Raw genomic sequence first — 27922 nt, forward strand, 5'->3', positions numbered from 1 at the left:
GTGGAAGAAAGATATTGTGTTGGAGTGTTTGAACAAAACATCCCATGATATTTTTGTGGAAGAAAAGATATGTTGGAGTGTTTGAACAAAACATCCCATGATATTTTTAAAAATATCATGGGATGTTTTGTTCAAACACTCCACACATATCTTTTCTTCCACTTTTTGGTTTCAAAGATGACATGAAACTTAGTTGTAGATTAGTTCATTGTGATTGCAAAAAATCATAGATGAATACATTATAGTGTAATTTTTATAGAAATTAATTCACTAAACAACTTTCAAAATTTCAGTCTCCTTGACACTACAAGCTTAAAGTGCATAAGTTTAAGGTGCGTAAGGTCACAGCTTAAGGTGCGTAATTTTATAGTTTAAGGTGCAGTGCATAAGTTTATAGGTTAAGGTGCATATGTTTAAAGCTTAAGGTGACGCGCACTTTTTAGTTTAAGGTGTATCAGTTTAACTCTTAAGGTACTTAAGTTTATAGTTTAAGGTACATAAGTTTATAGCTTTAAGGTGCGTATGTTTAAACTTTACACCACTTTCTAATTTAAGGTGCATCAGTTTAACTTTTACAGTGCATATGTTTATAACTTAAGATGCATTATTTTCCAACTTAAGGCCAGGTGCGTAAGTTCGAAATTTAAGGTGCGTCAGTTCAAGAAACTACTTAATCATTTGCATCCATGTTGTCATGGAAGTGCATTTAAAAAAAAAAATTCAGTTTGAGCCGTTGATCTATATTAGATCAACAGCTCATATTGCATCCCATTTTTCACCTGGGAGAAGCTTCCCACATGAACCATTCCCTATATATATACACACGACACGAGATGTCGCAAGTTGCATATATTTGCATTGAGAAGTTGGCAAGAACGTAGCTTCATAAATCCTAATTTGATTAGGAAAGAGTTAACATAGGTTCCCATATAAAACCTGATGAGTGTAATTGAAGATATAACCTCAATCCTATTTCTTTCCTAATATGATTATGAAAGAATTAACATAGGTTCCCATATAAAACCTGAGTGTAATTGAAGATATAACCTCAATCCTATTTCTTTTATAATTGGAATATGACGATTCAACTATTTATATACACCTTCTCAGCAGATTATATACAATTTCGTAGGCAGCAATCTTTGTTCTTATCAAAAATTCAATTCATCTTCCTCTGTTTTTTTCTAACATTCTTCTTGTCACCATATAAAAAAGAAAAATTTCTGCCCCAATGGATTGTGAATTTCCTCTCAGTCAGGACATGCTTTTTGAGATTTTGTCTCTAACAACCTTAGAAACGCTAAATACATGCAAGGTCGTTAGCAAGGAATTAAAAGAGTTAATTGAGGATTCGTGGTTCTTGCAAAATTACACTTTGAAGACAAAAAATATCATGGGATGTTTTGTTCAAACACTCCAACACAATATCTTTTCTTCCACATTTGTGTCCATTGACCCAACCTTGAGGATTCCAAATATTTCTATCAAGTGTTTCGGGGAGGACATAAGTATCTTGGCATCTTCCAACCAAGGAATTTTGTGCTGCAAAAGGTATAAACAAAGGTCTTGGGAGTATTTTGTTTGTAAGCCAAGCACTGGACAATGTGCTGTGTTGCCTAGCCCGAACGGGAAAAGAAGGTTCTTCGAACTAGTTGCTTTGATGATTCTTAAATCAAATCCTCTACACTACAAAATAATCAAATACTCAAATGCTCGTCATTGGTAAGTTTCTTTCATTTATATTTTACAGTATTATTACAAATATAACTTAGTATATATGCATTAAATTATATTTATTGCTATATGATTCTAGTAATGCTAAATTAATGTTTTGATAAATTTTCAATTTTCAGGCCACCTAACAAAAGAACCTACATATGTGAGATTTTCGATTCGAAAATTTGGTCATGGAGACAGACAGAAAACCTCATAGTGGAACGATTCACAATTTTCAACTACCAACCACCTGTTTGTATAGGCGGCTGATACACTCTCATTTGTACCTATTTTACTTGTGTTTTTATGTAGGTTTTATAGTTAATTGTGTGATAAAATGTTGTGTCCAATGCTTATTTCCTTGTTTTCATATTTAAAATGGTATAATGCTTGGTTTAGATGTTTTTGGTGTGTTTAGAAGTGCATTAGAACCATTTGGGAGCAAAAGCCAATCCAAAGGAGCCAAAGAGTTGTAATTCCCGCTACCATGGCGACACCTCGGTAATTGGACCATATCTCAGCCTAGGAATATCCAAATGAGGTGATTCTTGAACCATTGGAAAGAAGACTTCAAGTGCTACAACTCTTATGAAGACATCAAAGTGCGGTTCGAAAGGGAAAAGGGTCAAAATTAGGCTGCACGTCGAAACAGTGTTGCAGGCAGATTCTCGACGCGTCTAGAATTTTCTCGACACGTCGAGAGTTGGCAGAATGCCAAGATTTTGGTTCGGGAATATCTCGACGCGTCGAGAAAAGTCCTCGACGCGTCGAGAAATCGCAGATCTGAAATTTCTGCTGCTCTGAAATGTCTGTTTTGCCCCCCCATTCTCCACCCACTATAAAAGCATCATTTTCTCTTCAAACCCTAAGCTTGGCTGCGGATTTTGGACAAAGGAGAGCAAGAAAGGGAAGCTCTCATCTTCTCAAAGAGCTTGAAAGGAAAAATCAATTGGAGAAGAGAGATCAAAGAGAAGAGCTTGGAGGCATCATTCAGGAGAATTTCTTCCTCTCTTTTCTATTTTAAAGCTTTATTGTATATTTGTTGAATCTATTTTAGCCATGATAGGCTAAGCTTTTCTTTGGGATTTTTGGATTGATAAGTGTTTATGAACCTATGTGCCTAGTTCTTTAATTGCTTGAATGAAATATCTATTTGGGTTTATTACTTGTGTTGTAATTGTGACTTAATTTCTTGATGCTTGTAGTTAAGGATCCTAATTACTTGTTTCATTGCTAAATTTGTCTATGAATTAGAGCACCCACAATTGCACTTATTCTTGTACCTCGAGAGATGATATGTTGATTAAGGGATTTATTGTGAATAGCTCACGAGAGTGAGTATTCCAATTGTGAATAGCCCACGAGAGTGGGTATTCCATTTATTGCTTGTTCTTGATTATATGTTGTGAATAGCTCACGAGAGTGAGTATTCTAATTACCTTGTTTTGGGATTGAATTACGAGAGTAATCTTTCCCTTTTAGATTGCAATCATCCACACTTGTTGAACCCGAATGATTATTTCACTTTAGATTGGCACTAGGTGATTAAACACTTTGACACCCAAAAATCCCGCTCTTAATCTATTGTATATAAAAGTCCGTTTGCCTTGCTTCATTTATTTTGTTTTCATAATTATAGATAAATACCCATTGTTAACGTAGAAATAGCTTCACGTGAATTAATTAGTAACTAGTGCTTGATACCCCGCTTCCCTGTGGATCGATAACCCCGGAATACTCCGGGTATTTGCTTGTACCTAAAAAAGGCTACGACCAAATATTCTCCACCCACTATAAAAGCATCATTTTGTCTTGCAACTCTACTCGTTCTTCTTCTCCACTCAATGTCTCCATCTCAATGCATTCATCAGCGGCGTAGTGTATTGGCTTACTAACCTCAACACAATTTTGGCTTTCGACTCGACAACTGAGACTCACTTGGAATTCGCGGGACCAATAGCGGCTAACGAATACAAACAAACCTACATGTATGAAAGAATTGTTGAGTACAAGGGAAGGCTAGGGTTTACATGCAAGTACAAATCCGATGAAGTGTTGCTTTGGGGGTTAGAAGACAGGACAAATTATAGGTGGGAGATAAAGAGAATTGTGGGGATCGATAAGAAGAAAAATAAGTTGATAGGGTGCAATCTTGCAGACATGGCATTGATGCTTGGGTATAGAGATCAAGTGTACGCACAAAGTGGTTTTTATAACCCTATGGATATTTTCCCGTTCCAGTCGAATTCGGAGCCCGTGGATCTGGAGAATGGATGCATGCTGAGTTGCTTGGAAGAGATGATGGCTCATTATATCAATGCATAATTTTCTGGAATTTGTGTCACTTTGTGAAAGCTTCAAATAGACTAAAATAAAATTGATTACAGAACTTTCAAATTTTCAGTCTCCATGACTAGTAGTGATTAGTACATGACTGTAAAACCAAATAGTTGTAGATAAGAAGTTAGTGAAATGTGATTCTATTATTCAATATGGTGAATACTTTCAACAGCTCAAATGAATATCTAAACATCTTACTGCTATATCTGCTATTGTTCATACTTCATGCCACAAAAAATCTATAATTTTCATCTGGAACTGATCATAGTGACTGTTCTTGGAGATTGCTGAGAAAAGTGATAATATTTTGTAGTCGACCTTAAAGAATGATATGTGTTGCTAGAGTGTGATGATGAAAATGCATATGCATTGTGTACTGCTTAAAATTTGCTGAAACTCTCAACAGAGCCCTATCCTGTATGCTCATCCTTGAACACATTCCATCATGTTCTATACCTTTTCATTTTTATAACAAGATTATAGTGGATTCCTAGTTGATTCATTTCTGTAATGTCAATTGTGAATCTGATGCTTACATAAGAATTGTATGAGAAGTTTCATTTAAAACTTGCTTCGGATGAGGTTACATTGGGTTTGAGTTTGCGTTGATCTCCTTTTGCACAAAAGTGTACAGTTAGTTGTTGAGTCCCGAAACTAGATGTTGCAATCAATTACAAACTAGGTTTATGGATTGTGAATAGAAAAGTCTTGGTTACATTTCTACCATTATTAGAACTCCTACAAACTTGAAAAAGTTATTCAATCAATCTATACTAGAGCAAATTGTCATTTTGATCCACTCACCATAAGGGGTCTTAATTGCAATCCATGACTTTCAAAACTGTTAATTTCATACCTTAACTATTTAATTTTTATCAATTTTGGTTGCTCCGGACAAATTGCCGGCCAAATCTTACCAGTAAATAGTAAAGAGTAAAATAATGAATGTATTTTAGTCATTTTATCTCTCTTTGCTTTCTTCTCCGATGAATCTTCATATTTTCCGGCGATTTAGCTTTTTTACTGTTAATTTAGTACTTACCCTTTTGTTAATTTTGTCCCTTACCCTTTTGTTAATTTTGTCCCTCTATTTACTCCATTGCGTTTTGTTTCTTTTCATCCAACACAGCACAAGGCGATGATACAGAAGAAATCAACGCAATCCAACCCTTTCCTAGAAGTACTCGCGGTCTCCGGCGAGGAAAGCCAACGCCGTTGCAGCCGCCACCATGGCCACCATGTTTCGCGGTGTCTCCTCTGTGCACCCTCTCATTCATTTGAGCGGGAAGTTAAAATTGAGAATTTTGTTTTTATTAATAGTATTGATATTGATTGCATTGCAGAGAAATATATGTATACTTTTAATTTAGAATTGTATTACGAATAGGAATTTAGAGAATAATATATTTTATTATGAATTATATTAGCACATGAATCCTATTACGAATAGGAAACTAAAAGAAAATATATTTTATAAGGAATTGTATTACCATATTTTACACTATTTTGCATACCTTAATTGTATAACAGATTAACAGTGTTTTGGACGAGAAGTTAAAATTAAGAATTTTGTTTTTATTAATAATATATATATATATATATATATATATTGCGTAATAATTATTATGATAATTAAGATAAATATGAGTCATTCAATTAATTTTAATAGAATTAAAAATCCTATCATAATTACTATATCACTTGAGAATTAGGGAAGATTTAACATAAGTTCCCTTATGTCGCAAGTCGGATATATTTGCATTGAGAAGTACGTAGCTTCATCAATCTTAAATTAGGAAAGAATTGAATTAGGATATAACCTGAATCCTATTTCTTTTAGAATTGGAATATGACGATTCAACTATTTATACACAGCTTCTCAGCAGAATTTCTTAAGCAGTAACCTTTGTTCTTATCACAAATTCAATTCATCTTCCTCGTTTTTTCCAACATTCTTTTTGTCACAATATATATATATATATATATAATAAATTTGTGCCCCAATGGATTCTGAACTTCATCTCGGTCAGGACATGCTCTTTGAGATTTTGTCTCTAACAACCTTAGAAACGCTAAATACATGCAAGGTCGTTAGCAAGGAATTAAAAGAGTTAATTGAGAATTCCTGGTTCTTGCAAAATTACACTTTGAGAACAAAAAATATCATGGGATATTTTGTTCAAACACTCCAACACAATATTTCTTTTTCCACATTTGTGTCCATTGACCCAACCTTGAAGATTCCAAATATTTCTATCAAGTGTTTCGGGAAAGACATAAGGATCTTGGCATCTTCTAACCAAGGAATTTTGTGCTGCCAAAGGTATAAACATAGGTCTTGTGAGTATTTTGTTTGTAAGCCAAGCACTGGACAATATGCTGTGTTGCCTAGCCCGAACGGGAAAAAAAGGTTCTTCGAACTAGTTGCTTTGATGATTCTTAAATCAAATCCTCTACACTACAAAATAATCAAATACTCAGATGCTCGTCATTCGTAAGTTTCTATAATTTATATTTTACAGTATTATTACAAATATAAAACTTAGTATATATGCATTAAATTATATTTCTTGCTATATGATTCTAGTAATGCTTAATTAATGTTTTGATCAATTTTCAGGCCATCTAACAAAAACAACTACATATGTGAGATTTTCGATTCGAAAATTTGGTCATGGAGACAGACAGAAAACCTCATAACCGAACGATCCACGATTTTCGACCATCAATCACCTGTTTGTACAGGCGGCTTAGTGTATTGGCTTACTAACCGCAACACAATTTTGATTTTCGACTCCGCAACTGAGACTCACTTGGAATTCGCGGGACCATTAGCGGCTACCGAAGAGAATAGAAGTTACATGTATGAAAGAATTGTTGAGTACAAGGGAAGGTTAGGGTTTATATGCAAGTACAAATCCGATGAATTGGTGCTTTGGGGGCTAGAAGACCGAACAAATTATAGGTGGGAGATAAAGAGAATTGTGGGGATCGATAAGGAGAAAAATAGGTTGATAGGGTGCAATCTTGCAGACATGGCATTGATGCTTGGATATAGAGATCAAGTGTACGCACAAAGTGGTTTTTATAACCCTAGGGATATTTTCCCGTTCCAGTCGAATTCGGAGCCCATGGATCTGGAGGATGGATGCATGCTAAGTTGCTTGGAAGAGATGATGAACGACTGTTAGATTTATCTATCTCATTATATTAATGCATAATTTTCTGGAATTTGTATAGTTACATACATGTATTACATACAAAACCTATATTACTTTGCAAGATGAGATTGTGTGTCACTGTGTGAAAGCTTCAAATAGACTAAAATAAAATTGATTTTCTTCAAAGGATCGGATATCAATTGATTTGCTTGCATCAGTTACCTCAAATCGGTGCTCCTCAACCTCAATGCATCAAGGCTTGAGAGATCAGCAATTTCTAGTCTGCTGATGTGTCTGTCAAACTTTTTTTTTTTTTTTTTTTTTTTTTGGTTTCAAAGATGACATGAAACTTAGTTGTAGATTAGTTCATTGTGATTGCAGAAAATCATAGCTGAATACATTATAGTGTAATTTTTATAGAAATTAATTGATTACACAACTTTCAAAATTTCAGTCTCCATGACTACTAGTGATTGTTGAATTGGTACATAACTAAAAAACCAAATAGTTGTTGATACAAAGTTAGTGAAATGTGATTCTATTATTTACTATGGTGAATAGTTTCTACAGCTACAACTGAATATCTAAACATCTTACTGCTATATCTGTTAATGTTCATCCCTAATGCCACAAAAAATCTATAATGTTCATCTGGAGCTGATCATATATCTAGTGACTGTTCTTGGAGTTTGTGAGAAAATAAAGTGATAAGATTTTATAGAGAGCTGTTAAAGTATGGTATGTGTTGGTAGACTGGTAGAGTGTGATGATCAAAATGCATATATATGCATTTGCAGTGTGTACTGCTTAAAATTTGTTGAAACTCTCAAGTCAGAAGTTTTGAATGCTAGCTTCAAATAGACTAAAAATTGATTTTCTGCAAAGGATTGGATATACTATTACATATGTGGGCCTAACATTTTTGCAATCATTTGATGTGTTGAATCAGCTATCTCTAACTTCCTATCATTTACAGATGAATATTGACAGTGAAGTCAGCAAAGAAGAAATGGCTGATTTCTCCATCCTTGATGCAATGGAGCTGAGCATCGGTTTGAAGTTACTGATACAAGCAAAGCATTCTGGAGTTGTGTGCTTACACCTCGGCTAAGTAGCGAAATGATGTACTTCATCAACACTGCATCACACGGTAATGTAATAGGTCCATCCGTTGGAAGTCCAAATTCTTCTTCTGACATTTCCAACAGTTGTCTAATGATTTTGTTGCCAAGAAACGATAGGGGAATAACAAACCGCTTTTGGTCAGCTGTGTAGATAACAAAATGGCCTGCCGATGATGTACTGCAACTATCTACTCCTTCCTCGTTCTGTTTTGGAAACGATATCCTTTTCCTTCTGATGATGACAAATTTCTGCCATTTCTTTGCCATGTTGATGAGTTTCTTGGAACTGATCATAGTGGCTGCTGCTTCAGGAGATGGAGAGAAAAGAAGAGATATGAGATGAATTGCTAATGCAGTGTTTGATTATGAAACTCATATGCAAGTGATGTATATATTTATATGGAGGAGGTCCCAAGACAGATAACTTTATATATGTGGAGGATAGAATTTCTTGTTAACAAATCAGGGAATTGAAGGCATACATACCCATATGCTACTTAGGGAAATGGGGCCTTTATGTTGTGTACCAACCGATATATATATATATATATATATATATATATATTCAATATATCAACTTAATTGGTCTTGAAATTATGGCTTCTGCAGAAGACACAATGAAGGGAAATGTGTCAAAAAGCTGTAAATGAATTTGTGAACATCTTACTCATATTTCTGGAGACTTGTCTGTGGTTTGGCAGATGGAGAAAAAAATTGAAAATGAAAAAACTATGGCAAGTAGGCATGCATTTAAGCCAACCTTTGTGTGATTTAGTGTTAATGGGCAAAATTGGTCCACTTCATACAAACCACAGAACATGGGGCATTTTAATTGTGGATATGGCTAATTCTGATCTAAGATTATCATTCTGCTGTTTGGTGCAACAACTTAAAGGGCCCTATTAGTAATCTGTGCTTCGACATCTCATCTATACAATGACTTATATAGAACTAATAGGCATCTCATCACAACACAAATGGCCCATATCACCTGTTTGCACATGCTTCTGTATCCTTTATTTCCAGAATGAAATGAATATAAATAAATCACTTCTTTATGCATTTTAGTTCATCATCAACCTCCAGCACTTCACCCCTAACTTCAAAGTCTCTCTCTAGTATACCACAATATATTCGCTCTTTTTTCTCTCTATCATATCTGCAAAGATAACCACCATGATCAGTTCCAAGAAACTCATCCAGCTCACTAAGAGATGGCAGAAATTTGTCGCCATTAGAAGGAAGCAAATTTCGTTTCCTAGGCACAACGATGCAGAAAGTCGTAGTGTATCATCTACAGTTAGCAAAGGTCACTTTGCTATCTACACGGCTGATCAACAGCGGTTTGTTGTTCCCCTTGTTTTTCTTGAGAACGAAATCATCAGACAACTTTTAGTAATGTCTAAAGAGGAATTTGGACTTCCAAGTGATGGCCCTATTACATTGCCATGTGATGCAGTCTTGATGGAGTATATTATTTCGCTTCTTAGCCAAGGCGTAGGCAAAGAACTCCAGACTGCTTTGCTTGCATCAGTTACTTCGAATCGGTGCTCCTCATCAACCTCGATGCATCAAGGGTTGAGAGATCAGCAATTTCTTGTCTGCTAATGTGTCTGTCATACATTTTTCTTTTTTGGTTTCAAAGATGACATGAAACTTAGTTGTAGATTAGTTCATTGTGATTACAGAAAATCATAGCTGAATACATTATAGTGTAATTTTTATAGAAATTAATTCATTACAGAACTTTCAATAGCTACAACTGAATATCTAAACATCTTACTGCTATATCTGCTAATGTTCATCCCTCATGCCACAAAAAATCTATAATGTTCATCTGGAGCTGATCATATAGTGACTGTTCTTGGAGTTTGCGAGAAAATAAAGTGATAAGATTTTGTAGAGTGACCTTAAAGTATGGTATGTGTTGGTAGACTGCTAGAGTGTGATGATCAAAATGCATTTGCAGTGTGTACTGCTTAAAATTTGCTGAAACTCTCAGCAGAGCCATATCCTGTATGGTCATTCCATCATGTTCTCAATCTTACCATTTTTATAACAAGATTATAGTGGATTCCTAGTTGATTCATTTCTGCAATGTCAATTGTGAATCTGATGCTTACATAAGAATTGTATGACTGCCAATCCTTGACACAGTTGTGTTGGGATAAAGTCACTATTTAAAGTGAAGGGCATATCATATTGTGAACTGTGAACCAGATACACAAAATGAAAATTTAACTATCAAGATGAGAAGTCTCAATTCATTTAAGACTTGCTTCCGGTGATAGGATGAGAGTTCAATTTCTACCACGAACATTAGGTTTGGTTAGTTGTTCTTCTTGTGGGCAAAAATATACAGTTAGGTGTTGAGTACTTGAGTATTGATCCTCGAAATTTCGATTTACCTCCTTATTGGTTTGGGACGAGTGTATATGGTTCAGGATATAATTGAGTGAAGCTAGAAATAAACCCCTAAACCTTTTTCTGAAATTGAAAAAAAAAAAATATAAATTCAAATGCATATCGCGTATGTTTGTCCAACTTTTAAAAGTCACTCATTTTTTTTTCCACAATATCATAAACTTTCTCATTTAAAGTCACCCATTTTTTTTCCTAACTTTTAAAATGTTTTCTTTCCCTCCAATACTTTTCTTCCTGACGTGGCTTCCATTCATTCAATCATTATATCGTGGACAAGGGTCGACAGTGTACTGTGCACCCTGGTCCAATATACAAGATTTGATTTTATAAGGTACAGAATTGATGTTCATAATGGACAAAATTATATTGTTAATGACACATAAACACAATTATATATATAGATGAAAACACATGCACTTATTTTAAAATGGAAAATCATTTTAACATAAAAACCATAAACTACATTAGGATGTTCTACAAATTAAAGGAGGAAAAAAAAACATTGTTGATTTCTCCATTGATATGCATTGAATCAGCTGAGAGGATCACTGACTTGGAGTGTTCCAAAGATAGAGTCAACAACAGATCAGAGCTTGAAAGTCTGGATCGAACTCTGATCTTTTCAGTCGTCTAATGACTTGGTGGTGAAGAAAAAGTGGTGGAACAAGCTAAGAATCCGGTTTAGAGTAGACGACAGTGAAATGGCCGCCTTTGCTGCTAACAGCTGCACCATAATTGCGCCTTGGGAACGAAATCCTCTTCTTCCTCCCTGCAGCAGTGGCAACAGATTTGTGCCATTTTATTGCCAACTTTATCAGCTTCTTGGAGTTTATCACTGACTTTTCCATTTTCATTCAGAAATGTTTTAGGGGAGAATTATATTGCTGAAGTATATATGGGTATATATGTACGTGCTGAATGAATAAGAAAATGGAGATATATGGATGTGCTATTTATATTGAGGATATTGGATAGAGACTTTTCAAGCATGCTATATAGATTAGATTGAATTTCATATATTCATTCTAATCTTAGCTTAGCTTGATGGAAATAAGGCATAAGCATGTGCGGTGGGTGGACCTGTAATTTGTGCTAGCTTAGCTGTGTGGACTTGAATTGAATTGAATGGGCTACTGTACTTGGTAGTATATATGAAGTTGAAAGTTGATAAGATTATATTCTACCATTTTGCTGTTTGGATGAAGAACACACATTGTCCTAGCTTAGCTAGCTTCTTGATTAACAGCCTGTTCACAATGCATATCATAATGCATTAATGCATATTGAAAGGTCTAAGATGGAATCCCTTGTGCGCAGATAAAGACTAGGATCGATAGGCTGATTCCAAGCACAACTCACTAGCTATTTATCTATGCAGTGGCTCTAGGGACGGGGTCTTGTAGAGTGTGACCAAAGACCGAATTAGTCTGGCAAACCTGGAATCAGTGTTGCAAAAATCCCGCCTAAGCCCCGATTAATCCCCGTCTAGGCGCTAGGCGCTGGTCGACCGCCTAGCGTATCACCTTAAATGGTGGTTTAGGCAACTGGCCAGCTAGCGAACGCCTAAGCTCCGCCTAAGCCGCTTAGGCGCTGACCGCCTAGGCTTTCTAGGCGCCGACTAGACTTCCTAGGCATCGACTAGGCCGCCTAGTCGGCCGATTAACTATTTTTCTTTTTTTTTTTTAATGGGTTATTTCACTGAAAACAACATTATTTTGAGTAAAATAACCATAAATGGTGGAAACTCTAGATATTTTTTAGGTTAATATTTAATATTTTAGTATTAACTATTAAAGTATTATATAATTTCTAATTATTAGTCTTTAAAAAAATTAAAAATACTTAAACAGATTTTTTAAAAATAAAAAATACACGAGTGCCTAGACGTCGATTAATCCTCGGCTAGGCGTCCTAGGCGCTAGGCGCTCGGGAGCGCCTAGCGATTTTTTCAACCATGCCTGGAATTACTTAAGTTTTTTTATTAAAAAAAAATGGAATGTCTGTAACAAGTTACCTAGAAGGAGGGAAGGCTAGAGGATTATATTACACTACATTAACTTAGCTTAGAAAAAATAAAAGTTAGATGCTGAAAATCACCCTGCAGCCCTCACCAGATCGCAAAGCCATTGCATGTGATTCATAGCTTAGTACTGTAATGTTCATGAATAGACCCCCGGCCCGGCCCGGCCCCCATTAGGTGTCTTCTAATAATTATATTTGTATCATCCCATCCAATACCACTGTATACAGCTTGCTAGCTTATAGTGTAACAACTAACACTTGCTTCGCAGTTGGCACTTGGCAGATTGTTAATCTTCTGATCTATAAGCTCTAACAATATGAAATAACCTACCAATACTACCTACTGTCAAATCATATGTCATGTACTGTTATTGCTGTTTCTCAAACACAACTTCCATACATATCCTCATGGATATGATGATGAAGATATATTAGTTTTTTCATATTTATAATCTAATAACCCATCTGATCTGCTCTGGACATAAATTTACAGATAATAGGGAAAGGCATTGGATCAAGTAATTAAATTTAAGATCAGTAATATATAATCCGTATATAAAACATCATGGTATAGGGAGACTACATATTTCTCCCATAATTCAGATTTTGTATACATGCATGTCTTTAATAAATTATGTATCTATTACAATTAGCATATTATGTACATTTTGTTTATTTACAGGTATATAATAGGTTAAGTATAAATAAATTATTTGAATATTATCGTTTTAAATCTACAATTATAATAAGAGCCAATAATGTTATACCCCTAACTGGAACTAGGGACGGGGACAGGGATCGGGGAAAAATTCGAAGATCAGGGACGGGACGGGAAATTTGTGAAATTCCCCATCGGGGACGGGGATACCCCTCCCCTCCTCGCCCCGTCCCCGAATATATATATATATATATATATATAGATATATATATATATATAATTTTTTAAAAATTAAAATTACATTAATTTAAAATTTTGACTATGAATTGACCGAGGACGAGGAATCCCCCGCCACCGTCCCGTTGCTATCCCTAACTGGAACTAAAAAAATCTTGGTGTAATAGTCTGTTATAACAAATTTTACTTTGTGTTTTTCTTATTGTGCAACCTCCAATTAAATTTCTAATACTATATCCTAATCCTTTATAATTTTACCAAATTATTTCCGTCAAATATAACAGAATTTTAGCTTCAAATTCTTTAGGCAATTTGTTTCTTTATTGCAGTTTTCAAACAAATTGGCAATTTGTCTCTTTATAATCACAACATCTCATGCGTTAATGAATTTTTGCGAGTTGCAGCCTTCAAACAAATTGGCAATTTGTTCTTCTTCAAACAAATTAGGGCAGCAAAATCTCCACAGACGACAATATCAACGGAATATATTGTAGTTGTTCACTTCAAATGTATAGTAAAATCTAATTATTTACTAACATGATTTTAAAACCAATCAATTTATATGTTATCATATCTAATTCTATCCACTACACACACAGGAATTTCTTTGTCTACAAGAACACATTCAACAATACTTGTACAACCAAAAGTATTACCACGAGTAGAACATTTAAAAGAATGGTATATTTTAAATCTGCTAATAATATATTCAGTATACACACAAACATCTACATACAATTATAATAAGAATCAATAATGTTATATCGCTAACTGGAACTAAAAAATGTTGGTGTAATAGTCTAGATAGTATAACAAATTGTACTTTGTATTCTTATTATTGTGCAACTTCCAATTAAATTCCTAATATTATATCTTAATCCTTTATAATTTTACCACATTCTTTCTGTCAAATATAAAAGAATTTTAGCGTCAAATTTTTTAGGCAATTTGTTTCTTTATTGCGGTTTTCAAACAAATTGGCAATTTGTCTCTTTGTAATCACAACATCTCATGCATTAATGAATTTTTGCGAGTTGCATGCGGTATTCAAACAAATTGGCGATTTGTTCTTCTTCAAACATATTAGGGCAGCAAAATATCCACAGACGACAATATCAACAGAATATATTGCAGTTGTTCACTTCAAAGGTAAAATCTAATTATTTACTAACATGATTTTAAAACCAATCCATTTATATGTTATCATATCTAATTCTATCCACTACACCAGGAATTTCTTTGCCTACAAAAACACATTCAACAATACTTGTACAACCAGAAGTACTACCACGAGTAAAACATTTTAAAAGAATGGTATATTTTAAATATGCTAATAATATATTCAGTATACACACAAACACACATTATTTTAAATACAATTCTTTTGTATGTATTTATAGGGGAATAGAACATCGTGCTACACTCTTGTTTTCTTACTTTTATTTTGAGCAAATACCAAAATCCACCTATTAGGGATGCTCTAAGAGTTCGACTTTATGTAATTTTAAATTTTACTCTTACTTTTATTTTGAGCAAATACCAATTTTGGTCCCACGATTATTGTTTTAGTACCATTTTTTATCTCACGATTACTGTTTTAGTGCCAAAATTCATCGCGCCGGTCACTCATCTGTTTAAAACGTGCCGAAATCTAAAATTTTTAAAGGTATTTTCGTCATTTTCAACTCAATATCCCAATTTGAGCATTAATAAAGACATTTAAGCCCTAAAATATATCACAATTCACAGTTCTCCTCCTCAAATTAAGGTAAAATAGGAGAAAAACTGTGAATTTTGATTGATCTTAGGACTTAAATCTATTTATTTATGCTCAAATTTGGATATTAAGTTGAAAATGACGAAAATACCGATAACAATTTTAGATTTTTGCACGTTTTAAACGGATAGGTGGCCGACGCGATGAATTGTGGCACTAAAACAATATTCGTGGATGAAAATTGGTATTAAAACAATACTCATGAGACTAAAATTGGTAGAAATTAAACATGTGGGTCAAAATTGTCATTTTGTTAATAGTCGTGGGATAAAAATTGGTATTGCTCCTTTTATTGTTCATATGACAAACATTAATGATAGATTATTTATATCATGTGGATCTAAAAAATGTGTACATAAAAATTTGAGAATAAAAAATAGAACTCCACATAATATTCTTCTTTTATTAATTTTTACAACTCAAAAGCACTTGAATTCAACGGGTTTGCTGGTCTCTCTGCCCGTTTCATACGAAAATATTCACTTTAACTGTCACTAATCTAGACGTTACCCCTTTTGATTTCCACCATTTTTTTTAATTTTTTTTTGAAAGGATTTCCACCATTTTTTTGAAAAAATAACTAAGAAATCGGCATGCAATAGATCAGGATAAGAAGTAATATATTTTGCCTATAACTAAATCATTCAAATTAGGAAGGTGGCCTACTTTGTGGTCTCCGGGTGCACTCCCACATGAAGGGATGAGTGTGAAATTGTCATTAGAACAAATTTTAAGGATTGATTTATTTCCATAATAATAAATGCTTAAAATCCCGTTCATGATCATCATCGTTATCACCTTGTTGAATTCCCCTTAAGCATGCTCGTCTGCAAATTTTTGTTGTCCGCCAGATAATGTTCCTTATTCAAATCACTTCTGATTTCTCCGTCAATGTGAACGCGTTATCAATGTTCATTGTCTTTCCGTTACATTTGTCACCCAGCGGCCAGTCGGTTAACCGTTCGCCGCCAACCACCCTCCACCATTTCGGTGCTTCATTCTTACGTTTCATTAATTGCTGACTTGATTTTTAGTATTTTTACTTCTCTCTTTATCGTTGATTTTGTTCACAGAGCTTAGCATTATCGTTTTCATTTCGCCATGGATTTTACGATGCGTTTGTTGATTGTACTGTTGTTTTCTGCTGCTTTGGTTACTCCGACGAGTTGTTCGAGCCGGGATGTGGAGGTTCTGCTCCGCGTTAAGACTCGCCAACTCGGTGATAGCGGTGGTGTACTCGGTGATTGGAACGAGTCGGCTCGTGGTGCGCCGTGTCATTGGACTGGTATTACTTGTGATCGCCGGAGCCGAGCTGTTGTGTCGATCAATTTGGGTGGTTTAGAAGTCTCCGGCGAGTTTCCTGCCGACTTTTGCCGGATTTCGACTCTTCGGAGGCTAAACCTCTCCGATAACTACTTCGGCGGGGAGATTAACGCGGATTCCTTCTCCTTATGCTCTCACTTGGAGTTTTTGGACATTTCCTCCAATATTCTGGTAGGCGAGTTGCCGGAGCTCCGAAGGGAATTCTCAAACCTCACTACGTTCGACCTTCAAGCGAACAATTTCTCCGGCGAAATTCCGGCGGGTTTCTTCCGGATGCCGAAGCTGCGAGAGCTTTATCTGGTGAATAACCTCTTCAATGGATCAGTCCCTGAGTCCTTGTCAAATCTCACCGAATTGACTCATCTCGTTATTGCCTATAATCCTTTCAAGCCTAGTCCATTGCCGCCGTCAATCGGACGTCTTAAAAAACTCCAGTTTCTGTTCGCGCGAGAAGCAAACCTCATGGGAGCCATTCCGGATTCAATCGGAAGACTTGTTAATCTACGAATTTTGGATCTCTCCTTGAATGCACTCTCTGGTAAAATTCCAGAGACCATAGGGGGGTTGAAAAGCGCCGAAGAAATTCTTCTTTTCGGAAACCAACTCTTGGGTGAATTACCGGACGCGTTTTCGAATCTCACTTCTCTGGCATTCTTCGATGCTTCTCAAAACATGTTGACCGGGAGAATACCGGAAAGTCTCGCCAGATTACATCTCGAATTGCTGCACCTAAACGACAACGATCTAGAAGGTGAAATTCCAGAAAGCTTATCGCTAAACCCTAAGCTCAGTGACTTGAAGCTTTTCAACAACAGATTATCCGGGAAGTTGCCGGAAAACCTAGGTATGAACTCGGAATTGATGGATTTTGACGTTTCTGGTAACAATTTAGAAGGTCCACTGCCGCCAAATCTCTGTTCAAAAAAGATGCTGCGGAATTTGATCCTTTTCAATAACAGATTCTCCGGCAGCATTCCGGAGCCCTACGGCGAGTGCAGTTCTATGAGGTATGTGCGTATCCAAAATAATGAATTATCAGGAAAGTTGCCCATTGGTTTCTGGAGTTTTCCTGAGTGCGAACTCTTTGAGCTTCGGGAAAACAAATTTGAAGGTACAATTCTGCCTTCAATTTCCAATGCTCGGGAGATGATGCAGATTCTAATCTCCGACAACAATTTCTCCGGCGAATTGCCTGTAGAAATATGCGAATTGCCGGATTTGGTAGTCATGGATATGAGCAGAAATCGATTCTCAGGTCCATTTCCAACGTGCCTGACAAGATTGCAAAATCTGCAGAAGCTCCACCTTCAAGAAAATCTCATGGGAGGTGAAATTCCCCAGTCTGTTGGTTCATGGACTGCCTTGACAGACTTGAATTTGTCTTTCAATCAATTAACTGGTAAAATTCCAAGCTCTCTTGGATCACTTCCGGTATTAAACTATTTAGACCTCTCCTGGAACATGATTTCCGGTGAAATTCCTGCTTCTTTAACCAAGCTAAAGCTCAACACCTTCAACCTTTCAAACAACAGGCTTGAAGGGAAAGTTCCTTCTGAGTTTGATAACAGTTTTTTTCTATCAAGCTTCGTGGGGAACCCGGGTTTATGCAGTTCTATCAATTTTAATGGTCTCCCTTCGTGCATGAAACACAGATCCACTCACTCACATTTGCTGGTCATTTTGGCACCCTGTGCTGTCATCCTCGTCGGGTTACTCATCTGTCTCTTGATCAAGGCCAAAAACCTGATATATGGTAGGAAAAGAAGCAAACAGTCATTGAAGAGGATTGCATTTCAGAAGATCATGTTTAAAGAATCTGAATTGTTGGCTTCCCTGATCAACGAGAATATCATAGCAAGAGGTGGTTCGGGTCAGGTTTTCAGGGTGAAACTGAAAAATGGACAGATGGTTGCAGTGAAGAAGCTCTGGGAAGCTAACAGGGAATGCGAATCTGAAGTGGTGTTCAAGGCAGAAGTGGAGACTTTAGGGAGCATTCGCCATAAAAACATAGTGAAATTGTTGTATGGTTGTATGGGGAAAGATTTCAAGATTCTGGTTTATGAGTACATGGAGAATGGCAGCTTGGGAGATGTGTTGCACGGAGAGGAAGGCGTCGTGCTGGACTGGCCGACGAGGTTCAATATTGCAGTCGGGGCAGCTCAAGGACTTGCATATCTGCACCATGATTGCGTGCCCCCAATCCTCCACCGTGACATCAAGTCTAACAACATCTTGCTGGACAAAGATTTCAGGCCAAAAGTTGCTGATTTCGGGCTTGCCAAGATGTTGCACCGGGGTGCTCAAGTCCAGGAGAGTGGTGAAGTCATGTCCCAAGTTGCTGGTTCCTATGGCTACATTGCACCTGGTAAGATATACTTCATTTCCTTGGGGGAAAATTGGCCCATTTAGCTCCCAACTTATGCACTAATCATGTCACTTTTTGTAGAATATGCATACACACTAAGGATTTCAGAAAGCAGCGATGTATACAGCTTCGGGGTGGTACTGTTGGAGTTAATATCTGGGAAACGGCCAAACGATGAGTGCTTTGGTGATGACAACAACATGGTAAAATGGGCATCCAACATTACAATCGAAGAAGAAAGGAATGGTTTTGGTGATGAGTTGTATCAAATTGTTGACCCTAGGATGAATCCATCCCCGCGCGATTTCGAAGAAATCAAGAAACTCTTGAACGTGGCTTTGCTATGTACTTCAGCATTTCCGGTTGATAGGCCCTCCATGAGAAGGGTTGTCAAGCTGCTGAAGGACATATCCAGATAGTATAGCTCAGCCCAAATATCAAGACATGATGGGGACAAAATATTGTAGCACTTTAGACTTTGTATAAAAATTCAAATGTAATATTATAGTCTTTATGAACTTTTTAAACTGTAGTAAAGTATCTTAGCTTGCTGATAAGAATAGATTCTTTTTAACTTCTTTTTTTTTTAAGTAGGGCCGGTCCGTTCATATTCCTTTTTTGTATTTTTATCGCTATCGATTCTCATTTTCCTGACTTTGCGTATCATTTCGTGTCTTTAATTTATTGTTCTTCATAATCGAGTCCGATGTAGATTTTAGAGTGTGTTTGGTTCGCACATGAGAATAGGAATCAATATGGATATCAAATACTTGGTAATGGTAATAAGTTTTGATGAAAGTATTTTGCATGTTTGGTAGTAAAGTGTGATGGGAATGATTATTAATAGTTAAGGAAGAAAGGAGGAAGGAAAATGGAACCCTTATTTAATAAGAGTATGAGTTTTTTAATTAATGGAATATTCCAAACCCATAGTAGTATTCTAAAAACCTGTCAACCAAACGGGGTGTGGTTGGTGGGTTTAGGCATAAGGTATGGGTATCAAAGTGATTGTTATTGTTTGGTTGATAGGTTTTTAGAATATTACTATGGGTTTGGAATATCGCATTAATGGGAAAACTCATACCCAAATGAAATAAGGGTTTCATTTCCCTTCCTCCTTTCTTCCCCAACTATTAATAATCATTCTCATTCAACCCTACTACCAAACATGCAAAATACTTTCACTAAAATCCATTACCCTTACCAAATATTTGATACCCATACCGATTCCGATTCCCATGTGCGAACCAAACACACCCTTAGTATTTTACATTTCGCGCGCACACCTTTATTTACGTGTGGATTTAGGACTTTTCTCATCTTTGATATCCTGTAGTGTTATTTGAGATGATTTTTCTATCCCTTCCACTTGATCTCTGGTATGAGAGGCATGCTCATGTAATATAATCTATTTTTTGTGTTTCCGACGTGAGATTGTGAAGTTGTGTTTGCAGTGTAACATTTTTCTATTTATCATTATCATAACATTAGATAAGTTATGATAAATTAGGAGTTTGATAAGTGGTGCAACACGGACGGGTTAAGTTTTAAGAGACCAATTGTTATACGACAACCACAATGATGGCCAGTGGTTATATAAGGTTTCAGGATTTAGGAGACCTATTGTTATACGACAACCACAATAATGGCCTGTTATATAAGATTCCAAGTCCTCTCACTCATTCCCAGGAACATTGGTAAGAGCTATTACCCTAGCTCATTCCCAGGAACATTGTTCTTGGGAATACAAATGCGAACCAAACAACAGAATAGGTTATTACTGGGAATGCTATGCCATTCCCTACCTATTCCGTGAACCAAATAGCCCATTACTTTATTAGAGGATGAATGATGTATATACTAGAAGGGTTAATTCTGTAATTTCTTTAGCTTGACGGTTGTAACTTCCATCCTTCCATTTTGTATAAAAAGGAAGGAAATATCCTTCCAAAAACAGATTCTGTTTTACCACCTTCCAGTTTGTTCATCAATGAAGAACCGTCACCTCTCTCTCTTTCGGTAAGCTCCGGTTAATCAACATACTTCAGATGGCATTCTTGATAATTTGTAAACACTTACTTCAGATGCCTTTTTTTTTAAAATTTTTTTTGTTATTTTTCTTAGATTGAAGTAGATTACCTCTCGCCTAGCTGCTTCTTACTCCCCTCGTAGATTGTAGATTGAGGTAGGCATTCTTGATTATGGCTTGTATTTTTATTCCTCCTTTTGTGGACTTCTTGAAATTTGCTCTTGTCTGCCTTCTGTATCTTTCACAAACAATTCATTATTCAATTCAGTAACCATGACAGTGTCTCACAAGACACTGTCATGGTTACTATTAGTAATGCATTTCAGCTCTTGCTCATATATGTGTTTTGTTGTTTCATTGATTTCAGACCTATTATTACTTTTTTTTTTACCATTGTATCCTTAGCCTTGTTTGTTTTTGTATAACAGCATGAATGGGTAGAAATACACAAGAAAATATTTGCCTCCCAATAAATATCGTAGGAGTGTCTATTCAAATATAAGCAAAATTGAATATAATTATAAAGGCGTCAATCAACACATTAACGCATTGTACTGCTAAACTCATTTGTTATTGATGACTCACATCTAGTCGTAGATCAGAGCTGGAGCTGGGATCAGAGCAATTAGTTATGATTCTATGAATTGCTCAACTATTATTACTATTATTTTTTTTTTTTTTGCTTTTTCTAAATAAATGCTTTTTAGGTAGCAAAATGAAATATAATTACACTCAAAACAAAAATAACTAAAAGATAATAATCAAGGAGAGACAAAAAAAAAAAAAAAGTAAAACCAATCTAGGGTTGTCTATTCAAATATATCGATCATCACGATCAAAGCAAATATAATTATAAAGGAGTCATTGCGCTTATAATTATCAATCAACAAGATCATGATCAAAGCAAAATTGAATATAATTATAAAGGAGTCATTGCGCTTATAATTATCAATCAACACATTAACGCACTGTACTACTAAACTCATTTGTTTTTGATGACTCACATCTAGCCGTATATCAGAGCATATCAGAGTTGGGATCAGAGCAATTAGTTATGATTCTATGAATTGTGAATTGTTCAACTATTTACCGGATGAGATATGATGGATGGTTGGGTAGCTACTCGTCCAGCCTAAACCGCAAATAATCACAATAATTGAATAATTTGCATTGGACTTAAGTTGGAAGGACTTCAAGCAAGATCGCCTAAAAAGAAAGATCGCCTAAGATAGGAATCTTCAAGCAGGTAATGAGAGGAGATATTATGGTGGATGTTTTGGTAGCTGGATAAGAGGAAATATGATATTCTTAATGCTAGGCCGAAGTCACGTTTTCTTGTGAATTCTTTTTGGGCTTAAGCTGCTGAATTAGAATTTTTGGATTTATCCTGGAGAGGACCAGGAAATTTCAAGATTTAGTCTTCGTTGCACAAGAATGATTTAAGAAGTCTTGAACAAATCAATCTAGAATGCATAATCAAGAATGCGATAATTACCGAAAGAAGTGAGGGAAGAAGAAGTCTTTGAACGACAATATCTGAAGTAAGTCTGGAAAGACGATGGCATGCAATGGGGCTGTCTGAACAAATCAATCAAGGGCGGCTGTCTAAGCAAAAATGACAAAAAGAAATACAAAAAAGCAATGCAATAATTACCAAAATTGAAGCCAAGAAATTAAGTTAAATCAAAACATGACGGTTTTGATAATCAAGATTGAAGTACTTTGTGCAGTTAATTGAAAGGATGTACCTGTGAAGACTAAGATGATCGCTGATGGAGACCTAAAACCAAGAAATGAGGAAACATTACTTCAAATTAAAAATACCCAATTCAAATCATGATAGAACGTAAAATTGAACATCAAGATAGAAAAACCGTAACCTACCTCAAGCAGGTAGATGAGAGGAGATGGTGGATGTTTTGGGAGAGGAGGAGATATGAATATATGATATTCTTAATTCTGATTCATCAGTTAATTGTGGACTATTAATCTTTTCAATTCAGCCGTGGGCTGATATTGCCTATGATTTTGGGCTTCTTAATTGAGGCCCAAAGTATTTTGTTGTCTTTTGTGTTATATGAAGTATATTTATTTTAATCATTAAAAGACATCATCATTGTCGCATGCAAAAATACGACAAGTTGATAGACGACGGAACGAATTTCCTCACAAAACGTGATTCACGACGAAATTTAACTGTTTCGCGATGGAATTTTTCCGTCGCGATTCGCGATTTTTCTTGTAGATATCTAACACATTATTCTTCATCAACAAATAAATTTTACAATTCGCATATATGAAAATAACAACCAATGCTATATTTTTTTTTTATTACAGGCACTGTTATACATGCTCATATACCTCTAAAACCAGTGCTTGAAAAAAATAAAATATAACATTTCGACTCCCATGTCCTAAAATATATAGAGAGAGAGACGAATTACTTGAAAAATAGCTCGAAATTCAATTTTGATAAAATATATATATAGAGAGAGAGATAGACGAATTACTTGAAAAATAGCTCGAAATTCAATTTTGATAAAATATATATAGAGAGAGAGATGAATTACTTGAAAAATAGCTCAAAATTCAATTTTGATTTGAACGGCCCGCTCTAAGTATATTTGTTTATTCTTATAAATATAAAAATTTAAATTTTATTTAAAATTTAAAATTAAATTGAATTTCTATACTATATCTTAAAATAGGTGGGTTTTTTAGTACGAATGATATAGTTTTAAACTTTTTACTACTATTAACAATAGTTAAATAAGTAACTTTCAAAATTTTTTGAAATTTAAATTAATTAAAAATATAATTAAAGATTATGCGTGCCCTTTCTGGAACAATTAAGATTTAGAATATTACCAACAATTTCTTTAACAGCACGTTTGGTTCACGGAATGAATTTGGAGGGAATAGGAATACTATTCCATAAGTAATAGAATAGGTAAGGAATAGAACAAGAATTGTATTATAGTGTTTGGTTCGCTGAAGGAATAGACTTGGGAATTGTATTACAGCGTTTAGTTGGTTAAAGGAATAGAAATGGAATATATATTTAAAAGACATAAATGCCCTTGTACAAATTATTATTATTATTATTATAAATTATTATTATTGTTATTATAAATTATTATTATTATAACAAACCTGTATAAATTATTATTAATATTAATATTATTATTATTATTATAAATTATTATTATTATTATTATTATTATTATTATAACAAACCTGTATAAACTAGGTCGTTGCCACAGTCATCGGATCTTCACGGGGAATTAGAATACTTTTTCTCACACACAGTCTCACTCTCAGAAGCTCTCGCCCCTCGTTATCGTCTCTTCCCTCATCACAACAGCCTAATTCTGATATCATAAGGTTAATCCATTTCGAATTCTGCTTTTTTTTTTTTTAATTTTTTCATGTTTTGATCCCAGAATTTTTACTGTTGGCGTTGATTAAATGTATAAACCCTAACAATATACATAAACCCTAGCAATATATTTAAAACCTGTTGCCGCAACCGCAGCAGTATATTTGTACAAAATCAATAGTTAAGGGACCAACTTTGGTAAAATTAAAAGTCGATGACCAAAATTGGTACAAAATCAATAGTTAAGGAACCAACTTTGGTAAAATTAAAAGTCGAGGACAAAAATTGATAAAAGTCAATAGTCGAAGGATCATTTCTGGAATTAACTCATTTCTTTAATTAGCCTTCAAGATGATTCCTTGAACAATTGGGATTAGAATTATCTTTATTTTAATATATACCAACACTAATCAAACTATAAAGAGGCTTTTCTTATTAATTAGTTCAATCCGGGTTATATTTGGACATTATAATCCTAAACCCTAGTCCCCATTGGTTAAGGAGTCATCTTGAAGGCTATTAAAGAAGCTGTGGAGCCATCTGCCACTGGAAGCACAAAGCACAAAGTCAGTCCAGAAACTTGAATTTCATAAATCGAGTTTTCTTGCTGGTAATATTCTTTCACTTAATTCCATTACTTTTTTTTTTTTTGTTATTATAAAGAACTATATATGGACTTACATATTTTTATCGTATAAAAGTAAGATCCAAATTAATTAAATTGTTTCTAATAATATTCAACAGGTCTCAAATATGTTTAATTTCATTGTATGTAACATGATCATGTATGTACTGTGTTGTTTGATTAATGGTGTACTTTTGTTCAGTTCGTGCAGGCCGGACGTATTTAAAAATTATAACTGAGAGCTATGGAGGAGTTGGTTGGTGATGATGAATTGATGATGCAAAACCCATGCTGCAGCCCGGTTTTCCCCACCGCAATCGCACCCTTGGCTCTTGCTTTGTCAAAATAAACAAGGTACATTATATAGTATCACACAAAAACGTTATTACAAGATTGATTGTTCCTTCATGTACAACAAGTATGAGAGAGCTCACACATGTAAGGATGGATGGATGGTGCTACATGATTGCGACAGTTTTCAATGTCTATTCACGTGAAAAGGTGCAACTTCCAAACTTGAAATCAAACACAAATTTCACTTACCTCTCGTCTAGTCCTCATGATCCTTCTTGTTATGTTGTATCAACTGAAAAGATCAATGACGATGACATGGATATCAATTTTTGCAAGATCGGTGAACATGCATTTGTGACCCAAAGGTTATGTAGTGATAATCTAATACAATCATTCACAAGTTTTGATGGAAATTTGTATGGGTTGAGTAGATATTCAACAACTTTAGTCCGTATTGAGTTCAAGGGTCAAAGTGTACAATTTCAAGAAGTGATCGGTGGTGATTTATTTCATGAGCCATCTTCAAGACCAAAATGGAGTAGTCTATATACTAAGGGTTATATTACAGAGAGTTGTGGTGAAATCCTATTAGTTATCAAAATTTACTTTGCAAAAAGGTATTGCCAGGTTGAAAATATACGAGAGTCTTTAAAGCAGATTTGTGCACAAGAAATGGGTAGAGATGAAATCTTCTTAGGATATGTTGGAGGCATATTTTGTATTAATAACAATAATGCAAATGTGAGAAATAATTGCATATACTTCATTGAAGAAGATGATAGAAATATCTATACTTTTGATTTGGATGATAGGAGTGTTTCTATCAACCTTCCTTGCCCTCATGTTGGAAAGAAAAATATTATTCCACGATGGATATTATGATTTTGCAAGTTATAGATTTATATTTTCGATATGTATTTGTGTTTAATTTTATGATGTTGAGGTGAAATATTAAGTTTTTTCTTTCTATTCTCAAAAAAAAAAAGTTTTTTCTTTCTAGCTTCAGTCGTTTTCTAGCTAGGCTTACTTTACCCACAGCTTCCAAGATTTAAAGTATCATTTAATGTTACATGCAATATGCCTAAATCTTTTGTTTCAATTCATCCCTATGTTTTAATTAAGGGTCCAATTTAAATTTGACTTAAGTTTTATTATATTTGAATTTAAATAATTATAATTATAGATTTATAGTTAATTTCATTTTCTATCAAAGATTTATAGGTGATAGTCTATTTTTAGTCATTTTTTCCAGAACGTTTAAATTTTTTTAAATACAAGGGCATTTCGGTTTTCAATTATGAATTTGTTTAAAAAAAATAAACATAAAAAAAATATAGTTGGTCAACCTACTTTGTATAAAAAAAAGATCGAAATGTCATTATATTAACAACATTTCAATAATTTTGTTGACAAAGGACTAAAAATTGTCATCCCAAAATAATACTATGACCAAATGAGGATATTATGGTAAAAAAAAATGACTAATACCTATAAATTCATGACAATGACTAATACCTATAAATTCATGACAAAAAAATAGAATTAACTCCTATAATTAAATTCAAATATAGTGATAGAATCATGAATATGGCTGCAATTGTGGCAACATTTGTTTAGGATAATTCTTAATATATATCTTAAATAATTATTTATTTATTCAGATAAAGAGTTAATTTCAGTTTTGTTCCTATGACTGTTGGAGTCTTGTTAATTGCAATCTATGACTTTTAAAATTATTAATAAAGTACCTTAACTATTCAATTTTTATCAACTTTGGTCACTCCAACCAAATTCCGGTGAAAAGTTATTGGAAAATTTTCGTTACTACTCGAGGTACCATTCGATTGGATTCGAATGTTGAGCAGAATAATCCTATGTCTAAAATATAAAATAATTGGGGTCTAAAATTCCTATCATTTGGTATCATCAAAATCTAAAAATAAATGTTCATAACAATGCACCTTATCTTACGTCACCTTAAGTTTCGAACTGATGCACATTAAGTAGTATTGAACTTATGCACTTTAAATTTCGAACTAATGCACCTTAAGTTCCAAACTGATTATGCACCGTAAGTTCGAACTTATGCACATAAAGTTTTGAACTCATGCACCCCACGTTTCGAATTGATGTACATTAAGTTTCAAACTGATGCACCTTAAGTTTCGACCTAATGCACCTTAAATTTCAAACTAATGCGCAAATGTCAAACTTATACACCTTAAGTTTCGAACTGATGCACTTTAAGTATCAAACTTATACACTTTAAGTTTCAAATTGATGCATCATAAGTTTTGAACTTATGCACCTTAAATTATAAGTTATGCACTAAATTACCGTAATGCCACCATATTATTGAAATATATATATATATATATATATATATATATATATATATATATATATATATATATATATATATATATATATATATATATATATATATAT

General features: G+C 34.5%; 3 protein-coding genes across 3 annotated transcripts; all 3 read left to right on the forward strand.

Moving 5' to 3' along the window:
- Positions 1-6129: 6129 nt before the first annotated feature.
- LOC116006379 lies at positions 6130-7406 on the forward strand. The gene is made up of 2 exons (XM_031246729.1): positions 6130-6550; positions 6677-7406. The coding sequence occupies exons 1-2, from the start codon at positions 6222-6224 to the stop codon at positions 7245-7247; spliced, it is 900 nt and encodes a 299-aa protein (XP_031102589.1). The 5' UTR covers positions 6130-6221; the 3' UTR covers positions 7248-7406.
- A 2061-nt stretch (positions 7407-9467) lies between these two features.
- Positions 9468-10100, forward strand: LOC116005477 (auxin-responsive protein SAUR68-like). The gene has a single exon (XM_031245678.1). It carries the CDS (start codon positions 9518-9520, stop codon positions 9947-9949), a length of 432 nt encoding a protein of 143 aa, XP_031101538.1. The 5' UTR covers positions 9468-9517; the 3' UTR covers positions 9950-10100.
- A 6173-nt stretch (positions 10101-16273) lies between these two features.
- LOC116007487 (LRR receptor-like serine/threonine-protein kinase HSL2) lies at positions 16274-19698 on the forward strand. The gene is made up of 2 exons (XM_031248183.1): positions 16274-19147; positions 19229-19698. The coding sequence occupies exons 1-2, from the start codon at positions 16561-16563 to the stop codon at positions 19564-19566; spliced, it is 2925 nt and encodes a 974-aa protein (XP_031104043.1). The 5' UTR covers positions 16274-16560; the 3' UTR covers positions 19567-19698.
- Positions 19699-27922: the final 8224 nt, after the last annotated feature.

This window comes from Ipomoea triloba, chromosome 15 (assembly GCF_003576645.1).
Source record: "Ipomoea triloba cultivar NCNSP0323 chromosome 15, ASM357664v1".
Classification (NCBI taxonomy): Eukaryota; Viridiplantae; Streptophyta; class Magnoliopsida; order Solanales; family Convolvulaceae; genus Ipomoea; species Ipomoea triloba.